Source organism: Syngnathoides biaculeatus, chromosome 6 (genome assembly GCF_019802595.1).
Source record: "Syngnathoides biaculeatus isolate LvHL_M chromosome 6, ASM1980259v1, whole genome shotgun sequence".
NCBI lineage: Eukaryota > Metazoa > Chordata > Actinopteri > Syngnathiformes > Syngnathidae > Syngnathoides > Syngnathoides biaculeatus.
In genome coordinates, this window is record NC_084645.1 from 31979040 (window position 1) to 31994352 (window position 15313).

At 41.6% G+C, this 15313-nt stretch overlaps 1 protein-coding gene across 2 annotated transcripts; it reads left to right on the plus strand.

Moving 5' to 3' along the window:
- The first annotated feature begins 1122 nt into the window (after nucleotides 1-1122).
- Nucleotides 1123-15154, plus strand: alpk3a (alpha-kinase 3a). Of its 2 annotated transcripts, none has more exons than XM_061823767.1 (14): nucleotides 1123-1223; nucleotides 1649-1777; nucleotides 2436-2557; nucleotides 2756-2873; nucleotides 2972-4328; nucleotides 6739-10015; nucleotides 11532-11679; nucleotides 12143-12270; nucleotides 12348-12383; nucleotides 12825-13099; nucleotides 13183-13271; nucleotides 13348-13565; nucleotides 14193-14241; nucleotides 14339-15154. In XM_061823767.1, the coding sequence occupies exons 1-14, from the start codon at nucleotides 1159-1161 to the stop codon at nucleotides 14679-14681; spliced, it is 6354 nt and encodes a 2117-aa protein (XP_061679751.1). In that variant the 5' UTR covers nucleotides 1123-1158; the 3' UTR covers nucleotides 14682-15154. The 2 variants fall into 2 exon arrangements, with proteins under 2 accessions (XP_061679751.1, XP_061679752.1); XM_061823768.1 differs by having other exon boundaries at nucleotides 1132-1223; nucleotides 1497-1777.
- The last annotated feature ends 159 nt before the right edge of the window (nucleotides 15155-15313 follow it).

Here is a 15313-nt window from a genome sequence, read left to right on the forward strand (position 1 = left end):
TGTTTTGGATCCTCGTGACTTCAATAGTTTGTGACACGGTGATAAAAATAATAATAATGATGATAATGATGCCAGTTTGCTCAATTGATAAAAGTGCGTCCCACGTTCAGCCTTTCAGTGCGATGTGTTTTTTTTTTTATGAGTACAGTAAAAATAAATAAATAAATAAATGAAAATAAATCCCCAACGCCCTTCATCAACAACTCTACAAAACTCAAAATGCATGGTTGCACTGGGAGTAATATTTTTCTGTCTCATTGATGTCATTTGAGCTGCATTATGTTTTGCAACGCAGCTCTGGAGGAAAGCACATTGGAAGAACACACGTCAGTGGCTGCATCCATCCATCCAATATTTAAAACTATTACGCAACACATAACCAACAAACATCTACATTTAACACTTTATTCTTGGTGATGACAAATGTTCTTTTTCTAAAAACTATTCTGAAATTATCTCAAGTATTTTATCAGTGTCCTTTTGGGGCACATTGTGGAAAGAAGCTGAAAAATATATTTTATGTAAGAAATATTGTACGGTTACGCTTGAAAAGGAAAATGTTACATTTTATGAGTTAAAATATTTTAAAAAATTTGTAAAATTATTCCCTTATATATTTGGTTCAGTTAACTTCACGTTCACAAATCAAAATTTTGAAAATCAATTCCAGTATTCAAATTATTCTTGATTGAAAACAGTATTTAAGGTCTCTTAAATCAATGAATAATCAGAATAAAATTAAACTCAAATTAATTATTAATTTATTAATCATGTAGAACTATTTGAAACTGAGTGGCAAGAATTTATTTTATCTTCATAATTCTATCTAATAACTTTTTGTTTTGTTTATCTATTTATTTTTATTCCTTTCATGTATTTATGTTTGTTATGCCTGATGTAAGTGAATTGGGTATTTGTATATTATACTGTACAATACAATCCTTGAACTTGAAATAAAAATGTTTTTCAACAATCACACACAATCTTGTGGCGTGTCTGCAGCAGACCAGACACTACTTGACAACTCATTTAGGTGCTGTTGAAATCTGAATTGTTACCTGTGGACGACGTTGTGAAGTTTTGGAAAATCTGATGTGCTCTGAAACCTATTTGTGGGCCTGCTAAAAATAGGGCCCTGCTGGCAACACATGTGCGCCCATGATTTGGAGCTCCAGAGGCTTTCTTCGCAGACACGGGGCTCCAAAGAAACACACGTCTCAATGGTAAGTTTGAACATTTACTACGTTCATACGAACCTCAAAATATGCATTGAGGGTGTGAATATTAAGTTGTTGTTTTTTTACTTGTGTGTGATTACAACATGATAGCTCCAACTATTTATAACTTCCAATGCCTGCAGTTTTCCTGGTCAGATAAGACAAGTATGAAAACTGAATTGTATGCTGAATACTGGTTGAATAATGATTAATGTAGTTTAACTATGGTTTATTTTTTTTGGTCCAGAAATGTAATTGATTTTTTTCCTCCCTTTTTAGGGGCTTTTTTTATGAATAACAAAATTCTTCTACAATCCAAGGCAGTGAATTTTGGCCAGCTGAGGACGTGACTAAGGATTTTTTAATTTACATTTTGGGGATAGTGGATTTCTCAACTTTGGTGAATAACTGCAGTCCACGATGACTTCCAGGAGGCCGATGACACGCTCTTTTTCTGCCAACGGGAGGACCAGCAGCTTTAGCGAAGAGGACAGCAGCTCTCTAAATGGCCGCACCGAAACCCGCAATAATTACCTCTCAAATGTTAGGCCGGAAAACAGGTACACAATCCACACAGATGCACTGCATGTCTGGTTTAAAGGAGATTTTTATAGTGTATGGTGTTAAAAACCAAAACAGCTGAATATACAAATCAAGATAAAGTAGTGCCCAAAATTAACACAAATAAATGCAAAAACAAACACAATTACAAGAATGTCAGTGTGCCTTGTTGTTGTTGTTTTGAAGAGGAGAGACATCATTAGCCTATTTCATATCAACTGGTTAATTATCGAAATCTCAGTTCTTGATTAACAACCCTGCGTTTGCCTCCTCTCTAACTAGCTATTCAAGGTACTCTCACTACAGGCCAACGAGGTAATGCATACGTTTCAAACATTCTTCCAAACTAACATCTTAACCACACAATTTGGTTTACGCCAAGAATGAAACCAACACAAGTCTTAACAGTTGATGTGTCCAGTTTTGTCCGGTCTTGCATTAAGTTTCAGTGACCAACATCGATTTTGCATTTATCATCCCTGTTTTCCTGGGTGTCCCAAAAAGTATCATTGTCAACCTCTTCCCACTACCGGAAATGCCCATTAACAACTACTGTATTTTCCTTCAAAGAAAACGGAATGTACTGCACCAGTGTGAAGCGGCCTTTAAATTGTCGAGGGGAAGCGTGTCAGTTTGAAACCATTGATTCCTCTGCAGGAGCACCTTGTGCACTGTCATGGCTCAGCTCACCGAGGACATACAACCATCCTTTGAGACCACCTTGAAGTCAAAGGCCGTGTCAGAAAACTGTAACGTCAAGTTCACCTGTGTTGTATCAGGTACACTCCATTTTAATAAACCTTTTTTGTGTTATTTTACTGTAAATCACATGTATCACATTTATAACAATGGAAAGGGTGCGATTTTAATGCAAAAAAAAGATTACAAAAGACACATTGTCTTTGTAAAAAGTACAGCAGGAGTTTCTGAGTAGCTGTGTTACAGTCAAGTCAAACACGGTAATTGATTGTTTATAGGTTACCCAGCGCCAGAACTGAAATGGTATAAGGATGATATGGAAATGGACCGTTACTGTGGACTTCCAAAATATGAAATCCACAAAAATGGGAAACTTCACACCCTCCATATTTACAAGTATGTGAAGCACAGCTATAAAATGATAAATATTTATGTTACTCGACTGGAAATGCAGATTCTGACTTATTTGATTTCATGGGTGTTTCTATTTCCAGTTGCACACTGGACGATGCGGCTATCTATCAGGTATCAGCGAGCAATAGCAAAGGTATTGTCTCCTGCTCAGGGGTTTTAGAAGTAGGCACCATGAGTGAGTTCAAAATCCACCAAAGATTCTTTGCCAAGCTCAAGCAGAAAGCAGAGAAGAAGCGTAAAGAGTTGGATGAGCTGAGCAAAAAGGAGGTCAAGGACAATATTCCGGCAGAGGAACTGCACATTAGTCCTGAGCCACCCCCAAGGAAACGACCAGTCCCGCTAGCGGAGCCGGTCCAAGTAGCTAATGAGCATGAAACTGTGGAGCAGCTGCGCACTGCTGCAGGAGCCAATGGAGTTAGCTTTGACGTCAAAGAAACAGCCTCTGCAATACCTTTGGACAATAATCTGCCGAAGGACATACCGGCCCCTGAGGACCTCGTTGCCAAGAAGAAACCAAAGATCGCCAATGGCCTCAATGCCGCCGTTAACGGCACCACAAACAGCAATAGCGTTAGGAGCCTTTTGATCACAAATGGAGGTGACAACTGTTATGACGGTGGAATCAGTTTGGCACAGTTTTTATCAGAGACTCTTCAAACGCAGACTGGCGAAGACAGCGAAAACTTACCACAGGTAGAAAAGATGCAGGAGATGGACGTATGTATCAAAAATGCAAGTACAGATAAAGAAGGACGACTGGAGGAGTTACAAGCAGAAAAGAAAGAGCATGAAACAGCAAAAGAGCAAGAGAACATGAAAGAAATAGAGGTGGTCATAGAAAGGGAGAAAGAAAAGGAAAGGTTACAAGAAGTGTCACATTTACAAGAACACCCTAAACACCACAGAAAAGCACTCAAGGATCATGATCATCATAACCTTCAGTCATCCATCTCCTCCATGTTGCACACAGTCAAAGATTTCTTCTTTGGGAAGGGAAAAAAAGACTCTCATGAATACACTGAAAACAAAGATAAAGAACATGACCATGCGCCCAAATTCTCGCAGCCTAAATCTACACAATCACAAACACCTCCATCGTATCGGCTATCCAAAAAACATCGGGCAGAGGTTGACAAAGCTCACATGGACCAAGTTGTACCTATGGAAATTGATGAGTCGAATGAGCCTTCAAGGTCTGTGGATGTAGAACAACACTCGGTGTCAAAGAAACTCTCGACAGCACAAGAATGTAAAGTGAAAGATGAGGCTGTAAAGTCACCAGTTATGGAATTACCCCCTGGGAGACCAAAAGAGCCTGCAGGACAAAGTAAGCATGAGACTGGGACTCGGGTGCATAACATGGAGGTATCAGCAGGTGAAGCAATCAGAGGTCCAGGTCAACAAACGTCATTGTCCGGTCTTCAAGTTCTCAAAAAGGTATGTGCAGACGACTTGAAAAGCAGCTGGTTGCCACTTGACTTAAGAGTTATATTTAGATTGCATCTGCGTGACAAGATGGTGAACCCACTCAAGCCCTGGGAGGGTTAAGTCCTTAACTATGTTCATGATGAAACTGCTCAGAGTTTGTGTTGTGGCTTGTCATAAAATAACTGCTGGGAAGCACACTCCAGTAGTTGTTTCATGGCAAGGGTACGGCAGTCACACTGAACTAATATTCGGTGCAATGACTCAGCCTGCCCATTGGAAACTGCTTTTGCCGCACTGGCATCACCAAGTCAAACGTGTCAGAGGAATGAGGAACCATAAAAGTAGATCTCTGTAATGTTATATGTGGGGGGAGGGGATGTTGTGTATCTTCGCAGCACACTGTAAGATAAGAATGAGACAGCAGTGCGTCAGAGGACGTGCTGAAACTTGAACACCGGCGACGACTCTCACGTTATGTAGAGGCTTTGTTCGATCTGTCTGACGGTTAGTCGAGCGACTTTTGTGGGGGGTCTCAGCATGAGAAGGAAGATCTTGTCACATTTTGAAAATTCATCGCAACCCCCAAGAAGCTTCCCCACAGACTAAAAATAAATCCTCATGTAGACAAAAGGAAGGCAATGCTTCTCTTATCAGTGGGCAGCATGAGAATTGGTTTGCCTTTGCTATGAATGGGGATTTATGATCTACAGTACCTGTACTATAAATACTGTAAATATGCAGCTAACGCTGCAATGGACATTTGGCAGTGATTTTCAAAATGATTGTCCTTTTTGCAGTTGAGATTGCATATACTTCATTTAGGCCATTTAATTGCTCTGCTTAATATAGATGTAGGACTTTTATTTTGTTCTTAACCTTCGTTTTGAATATCCATCCATTTTGTAAGCCGTTTATCCTCAAGAGGGTTGCGGGTTTATAGGAGAGCTGTACCCTATCCCTGCTAGCTTTGGACAAAATGCAGACTATACCCTGAACTGCTCGCCAGTCAGTTGTAGGGCAGATATCAACACCATCACTGAGCGGGAATCGATCTTACACTGCACGCACCAAAGTCAGGCGTGTGTACCACTACATCATCAGTGACACTTTGTTTTGAACAAGTAATTAAAATATGTTTTGAATTTGTGTCTGTTGAATAAATATTTTTCACTTCTCGATAAAATCACCAAAATTAAAAAAAAAAAGCACACACTGTAGATGTTTTAATTGTGTATCAATCAATATGCATTCGTTTTCTGAGCTGTGTAGTGCACACACACATATCATACATAATATCTATTGAGTTAATTAAGTGCATTAGAGCCGGCGTGTGGAGGAGAGGCAAGGAACACGCTTTAGCACGTTTCCGGTAGGAAGAGGAATTGAAGTCACTGGGTTCAAAGTGGACCTAATTGTATGGAGAGCTGATGTCAGTAATGTGGAACTGCAACTGTCACTAATGTAGAACTACAACTGTTATTGCGGTGACCCCTTTATGGAAAACCTCACTGTTGAGTGACTGGAGGAAGTCAAATACTTTGTTTTCTCACGTGACTGATACGGTCTTACTTTTTACACACAGCTTCAAGAGCCACAGGTTCATTTTAAGTCTAACTATGACAGCAGTTCCCTTCCATCGAAAGCAATAACTTCCTTTTTTTCCGAGTTTGTTGTCACGAAGCTATGTGGCGCTTCTTTATTGTCCTATGTAAACATTTGAAAAGTGTGAATAGCACACAGAAGCAGTGAGGGGAAAACCCCACCTAAACCATACACAACACTACTTCTGTGCACATTTAAATACTCCTGAAAGACTTGTTTCCTCAATATTAGAGTTCATTTAACATTTTTGTGATCAAGTAAATATATTTCTTTCCCTGGCTAATTTCTGGTGAGCTAACATTCATTGCCCTTTCTTTGTGTAGGCAGCACACATCTGCCCAAAATGTTCAGGAATTCCCCTTGTCGTAGTTCAAAATAAATTTAGAGCTGGCACTAGCACTTCAAGCAACTTCACTTCCCACATTTCCATTTTCTTTTCAACTTCACAATGATATTCACTTTCTTCTACCACAGCCACGAGATATGGAATTGACTAATCCGACAATCTACTCTTTGTCTGCAAAACAAGAAATAAACTAGGTTCAAATGTTGAGTGTTCAGTTAGCCTAACATTTCCATGGGCTGTTGCCTGTGTAAACATGGCCACTGTTTGTATGAAACAAAAAGAAGAAACTCTTAGAATAAGATGACAGGTCATGAAAAATGTGTATGAAGTTGATGGTTATGTATTTGAAACACATGCATTTATATTTTACTCATGCATGTACGAAAAATGTAAATTAGTTTGAAGGCATTTAATGACAAAGTAAACATAGCTCTGGTAATGCAATAAAATGCGTTCTTTGGTTCCCATTAGGCTGAAGAGAAAGATACTGAGGCAGTCAAAAGTGCGGATAAGGTTCTCTCACACCAACAAGAGACAGATACCCTGATAGGTTCACCGCTGCCTCACCACCCTCCTGGAGACGCTACAGCTGTACCCAGGGACAATAAGTTTCTCTCCCCAGCCAGCCAAAGTTTCCCTCAACCATCCAGCCTTTTAAAAGATATTCAAGCTCCTTCTCTCAGCGTTATCTCAGCTATGGAGACAAGTAGCCTCTGTGTGACCCCCACTTTGCAAAGTGACGATATCAATGTTGACGAGATAGGTGGCGATAATAAACCTAACAGTGAGGTGGACGACCCTTCCAAGAAATTATGCGTGGAAACTATAGAGAATGTAAAACCACTACCCCCTCCCAATATCAACAGACCTCAGGTGCCTGTATCAACAGCACCTTCCCTGGAAAAGGCTAAACCTGACAAAGAGGTTAACTACCCTACCAAAAAGTTATGTGTAAAAACTGAAGAGAGGTTAAAGAAGTTACCCCGCCCTGATATAAACAGACCCGAGGTGGCTGTATTAACACCTTCTTTGCTAGAAGAGGGTGAACCTGAAAAAGAGGAGAACTACCCTACCAAGAAGTTATGTATAACAACTGAAGAGAGGTTAACAGAGCTACCTCGTCTTGATGTAAACAAATCCAAGGTAGCTGTATTGACAACGTCTTTGCTAGAAGACGGTAAACCTGATAAAGATGTGAATTTCCCTACCAAGAAGTTATATGTAGGAACGGAGGAGAAATTAAAAGACCTACCGCGAACCAATATAAACAGACCCAAGATTGCTCCATTAACACCATCTTCGGCAGAAAAGGGCAAATCTGACAAAGAGGTGCACTATCCTACCAAGAACATATGTGTAGAAACTGAAAAGAAACTAAAGGAGCTACCTCAGGTGGCTGTATTAACACCATCTTTTCTGGAAGAGGGTACACTGGATAAAGAGGTGAACGATCCCACCAAGAGGTTATGTGTAGAAACTGAAGAAAAGCTAAAGGAGGTACCTAAGGTGGCTGTACTAACACCAACTTTGCTGGAAGAGGGTAAACTGGAGAAAAAGGTGAACTACCCTACCGAGAATTTATGTGTAAAAACTGAAGAGAAGTTAAAGGACCTAACATGTCCTGACATCAACAGACAGGAGGTGGCTGTATTAACATCATCGTTGCTGGGAGAGGGTAAACCTGACAAAGAGCTGGAGTACACTTCAAAGAAATTCTGCGGAGAAAATGCAAAGGAACTAAAAGACCCCCCCCGTCCCAATATAAACAGACCTGAGGTGGTTATGTTAACACCGACTTCACTGGAAGAGGCTGTCAGGACAAGGGAAATTAAAACACCCATTCAGATACTTGAGTCTAATATGGATGTACACAGTTCACAGCGAGATCATGTAAAGGAGGCTGAAGGTGTTTTCAGTCAGGAAATGAATGTAGGATTTTTACCTGCCACAGCCCCCAAGATGGGTGACCTAAAAATGTGGTCTGAATGCGTATGTTCTTTAGCAGATGAAAGCAAAGACGACTTAAAACTGAGACTACCTCAGAGTTCAGAGTCTGATTTTAAAAAGGATGAGACAAGAAGTGAAAGGAAGGAAAGAGTTAGTGTAGGAAATGTGAACCATCCGAAAGAACAAAAGCAGGTGATCGTACAATTTACCGAAACGAATAATGAAGTTTTGGAAATGGTGACAGAAGAAAATAAACCACTTGCAGAAGCGAATGAGTTGAACAAAGAGTCAGTCAAGATCATGACAGACATGAAAGATCATAAGCAGGCTGAAATAAGTGTTCGGGAAGACGTTTCAAAAATGGAGCATCTAGACAATAATAAGAAACACCAGTGTCCCTACGAAAAAGTTCCACTCTTGTCCGATATAAGCACAAATGACAACACTGGTGTCCCAAGGATTGAAATAATAGAGCCTCAGATCAAACAATTCACACTCCCACTCACTATATTAGCGCTCAAAAAGATAGAGTCAGAACCAAGTATTTTAGAAAAACATTTAAAACCACAACCTAAAGCCTGGGACGTTCTTGATTCTTCAGGGCGTGATGATAAGCTACCCCCTTCAGATAAAGGGAAGGAAGTTTTGAAGTCAGGTGACAAGATGGAAATAATTTTGCCAGAGCAGGCAAGAATGAAAGATAGTCAGGAGCTCCCTCAGGTCAACTATGCAACCATTCCCCAAATAAATGTGTCATCCAGTGATGACAAGGAGGATCATAAATTCAGAAACATCCAAGTTCTGGATTCTCTGCAGCATTTAGAAATGTCGACGGTGCCTTTGTTTGTGGTCCCGCCAATATCTGTCACTTGTCATGAGAATGAGAGTAAAGGAAAGAAAAGCAATCACACTGAGTGGACAGAAACTGAAACTTTTGTGGTCACAGAATACAGTCAGGGTTGCCTTGGCAACGGCAAGACAGCTATGTCTGAAAAAACTCAAGACAAGGCAGAACAAAGTTTACCAGAGAACATTTCTTCTATGCCAAATGAAAATGTGCAAGAAAGGAGAAATGACAGTGGGCCGTTCTTGAGTAGACCCACAGAGGATAATATTTCCCTTGAAATACTGAAGGAAAAACCCTTAAAACAGGCAAAGATTGACATTAGTGTAACTGTTGAAGACCTCCTCAGAAGCAGAGCCCCCATTGAGAGACTCATACACAAACCCCCCACTCACCCATCACTGAGCCCTGGGAGTATCCGTAAATTTCTGTCCAAGGCCGCGGGAGAGCTCGAAAGTGATGCTGGAAAGACGGTGCCTGTGATCACAGTGGACGAACGTCAGAGTGACAAGCCGGACGAGGACACGAGCGGCGGCTCGACACCGATGTCCTCTACGCCGACATCGTCGCTGTCATGCGAAAGCAGCCCGAGGCTGAAACGACGGGACAGTCTTTCACTCATACGCTCCGCCACACCCGAGGAATTGGCCTCAGGAGCCCGTCGCAAAATCTTCATTCCTAAACCTAAAGAGGATGCGGACACAACTGCCGGTGCGCTGGAAGCTCAAATGAAGAAGGAGAGCCCCTATATGTCCCCCAGCCAAGCTCGCAGAGCAGCATTGCTCCAAGCCCCTGTGGGACAAAACACCCCCCCAACGGAGAGGCGCTCACCACTGATGAATCGCAGGAAGACCACACTGGAGGTACCCAAAGTAGTGGAGGAACCGCCCAAAGAGGACCCAGTTAAGTGCGTAAAAGAGGAGAAAGTTGCTGAAAAGAAGCCTGACCCTCTGAAAGGTAAGGTCCGCACCTTAAATAATGTTGTGTGCTCAGCAATAACATTATTTAAAGAACTGGTGAAGTGAATTCAGAGATCTGTCTCTAAATACATTATACACGTTTAAAGATAATTCCTGAAAACATGCAAAGACTGACAACTATGGAGTAGTACTACATAGTGGCGATATAGTGGAAACCTTTTTTCACCATATCCGTTTTGACTAAAACGTTGCTCAGGGAGGCATTTCACCATCGGACAGGGGTCCACCCTGCCCAGCTACATAAGAACTCGAGTGCCTTTATTCACATCAGTAGCTATTCAGCACAATTGCAAGTTACTTTGCTATTATTACTAAACTATACACAGTCAGGGTTTGGGGGGGGGCAATCATGATTAATGAGTTTAAATTAAACAATCAATGATCTAATTCTATGATTCAGAAATATATCTATTTAAATAACTTGTTTATTTACTGTACATACTTGTGAAGTGTTTACCGAGTTGCGACTCACCTGGCACACACTGAAATGTTGATGAACTCCATCAGGTTTTTGCTTGCTAACTCTTTGAGGTCTCACGACTGAGAAGATTTTAAAAAACAAATTTGTAGAACATTACAAGACATGCAACAGGGCTAAAAATAAGGAAAGTCCGTGGACTAAACAAGATTGTGTCGTCCATAATGTTTTAATTTACTGATCTGATCAAAACCACCAAATTAAGAGAGGGAATCGCAAAAATTGCATAAAATCCAACATTTCAGCGGATCCAAATTGTGCAGTCAAATTGGTGTGGTGGTTAGTCTAATTATTATTTGTCCCAAGCCTGTTAGCTTACAACCGATGTATCTTTTTTTGCTGCTGAAACGTGTAGCTGAAGCATGTTGCTGCTGAGGCATGCGTAGACCGAAGAAAGTTTTTGAATTCTGGAGCCTCATTTTGATCTTTTTAATCATTCAAATTTGGCAGGTTTGTTAACAACACTTATCTGTGGTATGACAAACTTAGAAGGCATATTTTTGGAAACTGTTTTATTGGTGGAATACTTTGCGGGTCCCTACGACTTCACAGTTCATATTTCTGTAGTTTCTGCATAATCCTACAATTGTAATTCCACAAGCAAACTATTTTTTGGGGGCGGAATGTGAGTTACGAGTTAGGCCAAGTTTACGGAGTTTGCATGTTAGACATACATAAGACTCTGGCTTCCAACTGCATTCTAAAAACTTCCATGTTGAGTTAACCGTAGCCTCTAAAATGTCCATCAATGTTTTGTTTTGTTTTTTTGTCAGTATTGTGCTCTGTGATGGATTGGCGACCCAATCCAGGACTGTCCGTTGCCCAAAGACGGCTGGGATAGGCTCCAGCTCCCCTGCGATCCTGATGCAGATAAAAGCTTTCAAAGACAGATACAAAGGAAAAACAGCATGATGTGTCATTTGTAAAGCATAAATCCAACATAATTCTAAAAACTGCAATAGAGAGTGTGTTTTTGGAACTGTGTATACTTATGTTAGCGGCCATGTGTAAACAGCACCACAGGTCATCCGTAAGATCAGAGGAGAACCTTTCCCAGATGCTTCTGGACACCTGAAGCTGTGGTGCCAGTTTTTCAACGTCCTCTCCGACTCCACCATTAAATGGTTCAGGGATGAAGAGGAAATATTGGAGGTCAAGAGAAGGTAAAAAAGGACGTCAGCGTTACCCCGGACACGGACCACCGAGCCAAGTTGTGAGCAGAATGGCGGCTCTGTGCTATTGTTCGGGGGATATACAGACAGCATAACTGCCCATAAAGTTGTATTGGTATAAAACAAATGATTCTACAAGGATTAAGGATTTATTAATGTACAGAACACTCTGCGGCCTTCTGATAATCTCAGTGCAGCTCATGTGATTGTCAGCCTCATATCTGTGACACGGGGACTGGCTAGCCAGACACATAAACTGTAATATGACACAATATTTTTCCCACCTCCTGAGCCCGGGGCGTGAAAAGTCTCTCTCTACATATATCCACTTTTTGCTTGTTGTATCAGCAGTGTTGCCATACGGCACTGTTCTTTGTCGTATAGCGACATCTTGTGGCCTTATCGTTTTCCGACAGACTGCTGCCGCTGACGTGCGTTTCACGTTGTGTTTAAGTGCAGGGGACGAGACCCAAGTGGCACTGGCTATTGTTCTGGCAGCAGGCCAGGATTGTGGCGTTTACGGTTGCACCATCCAGAACGAATACGGCACAGACACCACAGACTTTCTCCTCAGCGTGGACAGTAAGATGCAACATCCAATTTTGAATCATAAATCATTGTTCACTGCTCTTATGAAACCTTCCATTTTCTATTTATAGTTCTGTCTGATATACTTCTCCGAGAGGATTTGGAAGGTAACTATTGCTTTTTTCCTAACTTGCTTAGTCATGCCAGAATAGTTTTGCTGTGCAAAAGAAGAGTTTGTACACTATGTTGTTACTTATTTTGAGATTCATTTTCTTTCCTTTTCGTTTGTTTAATGGTTTATTAGTCACTGAAATACGTAGTTCACTTGCCAATGGTGCAGGTAGTGTGGATTCAATTCATACTCAGTGACAGTACGTGAGTGTGAATGTTTGTTTGTGCCCTTTGACTGGCTGCCAGTCCAAAGTGTAGTCTAGCTTTCAACGGAGTCATAACCCAAAACAGGCCAGCCTGTATAGGATGGATTGATGGATGGACGTATGGATGGAATTGCAGTTGGCATGTCTGCCTCACACTTCTGAGGTTTGGGATTCATATCTGGACTCCGGCCCCAGTGCTTAACGAATTCCACCGTGTGACATTTCCTTTAGTTGGAGAGGAGATAGAGATGACGCCACTGCTGTTCACCAAAGGCCTCGCCACCCCCGGCAACTGGGGCAACAAGTACTTTGGACGCATCATGACTGAGACGGCGCACATCGGAGAGGGTGTCAGCCACAAAGCCAGCAGAGTGAAAGTCATCTACGGCCTAAACCCTGTCTATGAGTCTGGAAGTACATGCATCATCAAGGTTCCGAACCCCATCGCCTACGGGACCAAGCAGGATAACAACCTTATAGACAAAAATCTAGAAATGACAAAACAGGCAAGTGAAAATGAAATGTTCAGTGGTTAAGTTGATGCTAATGAACCTCATGTTGTTCTTTTTTGCTTGATTTCTTCATCCAGGAATGCAAAATCCAGAACATGATCAGAGAATATTGTAAAATCTTTGCGGCTGAAGCAAGAGTAATTGAAAACTTTGGCTCTTCACTAGAGTAAGTGCAACAATTGGGGCACAGCAGCTTTGCCGTTCAGTCCTTGTCAGTATGCTTTGTCTGTTCCCACCCATAGAGTGATTCCTCAGTACCTGATGTACCGACCCGCCAACTCAGTACCGTACGCCACAGTGGAAGTTGACCTACAGGGGGTCTTCCTCAAGTATTGTGCGATGAATGCGAAAGGCCGCCCGATTGCTCAAAGTGCCTCTGAGATGGAACAGAAATGCAGCACCTTCCAGCATTGGATTCACCAGTGGACGCACGGCAATTTACTCGTCACCCGCATGGAAGGTGTGCCACACAATTGCACTGACAAAAAGATCCGATGGTTCATAATGACAAAGGCATCGTTATATGAAGAACCACAATGTTTCGCGCAGGGATATCGGGATAGAGTTAAATTTTCTTTCAGTACAACAGGATGGGGGTTTTAGGTGTTGAACTTTACACTCCAAATTGTTTATTTCAGAAGGCTCATATAGTTACACATTGGTGGCATCCCAACGTTGGTTACAGCTCTTGATACTTTGTCTGAAGCAAAGGAAAGGGGGATATTACTCTTACCACAATAGGGTAGTACAAGTTTTAAACTTCACAGTTTACTAAGGAATCACAACATCTTTGTTACGACTCTGGTACTACCTCCAAAGTGGACCGTTTGAGGGGTGACTTGGCTTGACACTGTTACTCATCCATTTTCTATAGCCGATCCCAGGCATACCCTGGACAAAGCACATAGACAACCAAGCATTCACACCTATGGACAGTTTTGATTTTTCAATAAACCAAACGTCTACGTCTTTGGAATGTAAGGGGGAAGCTGGAGTAGCTGTAGAGAACCCGGACTAGAACATGGGGAACAAATAAAAGATTAAACTAAATGTATTACAGTATTGATTTTGTTTGATTTTTCTGCAGGTGTTGAAACGAAGATTACAAATGTTAGAGTAGTGACCAAAACAAAAGGGTTTGTATTATACTTCAAATGCACTGATAGTTTTGGCTGCTCGGTATCAAGATGGCTGCACTAAAAGCTTCCCCTTCTCCTCCTCGCTGAATTTCAGGTATCAAGGGCTGGCAGACCACAGCTCTCCAGAAGTCTTTGAGCAGTTCCCAACGGTCCACCAGTGCAACTACTACTGCGGACTAATGGGCCTTCGCCCGCTCAAGACTCAGGACCAGCAGCAGGCCATAAAGGTAAAAGGTTCCAAAAGCCCTTTGCTCAACCGCAAGTTGACCTCAGGGTCCGGCAGCCCCCAGCCACACCGTAAAGGACACAGCCCTCAGATGGGCCGGAAGGCTAATATGAGCCCAAAGGTGACGAGGAAAGTCCAGGAGACACAGGACATTGACTCCAATGGCAAACTCAAGCCTGCAGAAACTACTAATACTCTTGAAATGAGGTAGGAAAATATTTCAGCTGTTTATCTCCAGCTAGAATAACAGTAGCAGTTTCTTTTTATTTAAAATGACCGTGAAGTACCGTGACTACAATATAAAATTGGGCAGAGGATGCGCAGAAGTGGTAGTATGCTTTACTCCATCGTACCAGGCCTCATTAGACTTGACGTTAAACTACTGAACCTAAGCACGTGCCTCAGAGTCTTATTCGCTCCATGAGTGGACTCTAAGCAGTACTTGTGATAGCAGAAATAAGTTATCAGCAATTGACTGATCTTGAAGACACGCTCTTTTTGTGAGAGAGCGACAGAAAGAAAGAAATGTCCCTTTTTTTGTGTTAAGTGGCCACGTTCAACCCCAAGTGTGATTCCACTCTGCATGTTCATCTGAAATGCAAACTCTATGTCCAGGGGTATCCTTTTTTTTTTTTTCAGCCCAACTTGCTTTAATGTACATTGCAAATCTGGTTGCACTGTTCATTTAAGACCAATCAAAAGTTAAATATACTGGAAAGCTCATTAAATACGTTTGCACAATCCAATGAGTTGTGGTTTTTAGTTATAATGCTCAGTTTCGTTTAACAATATATTTATTGTTAAGATTGTAGTTTACAATGGAGAACTGCACCACATCATAAT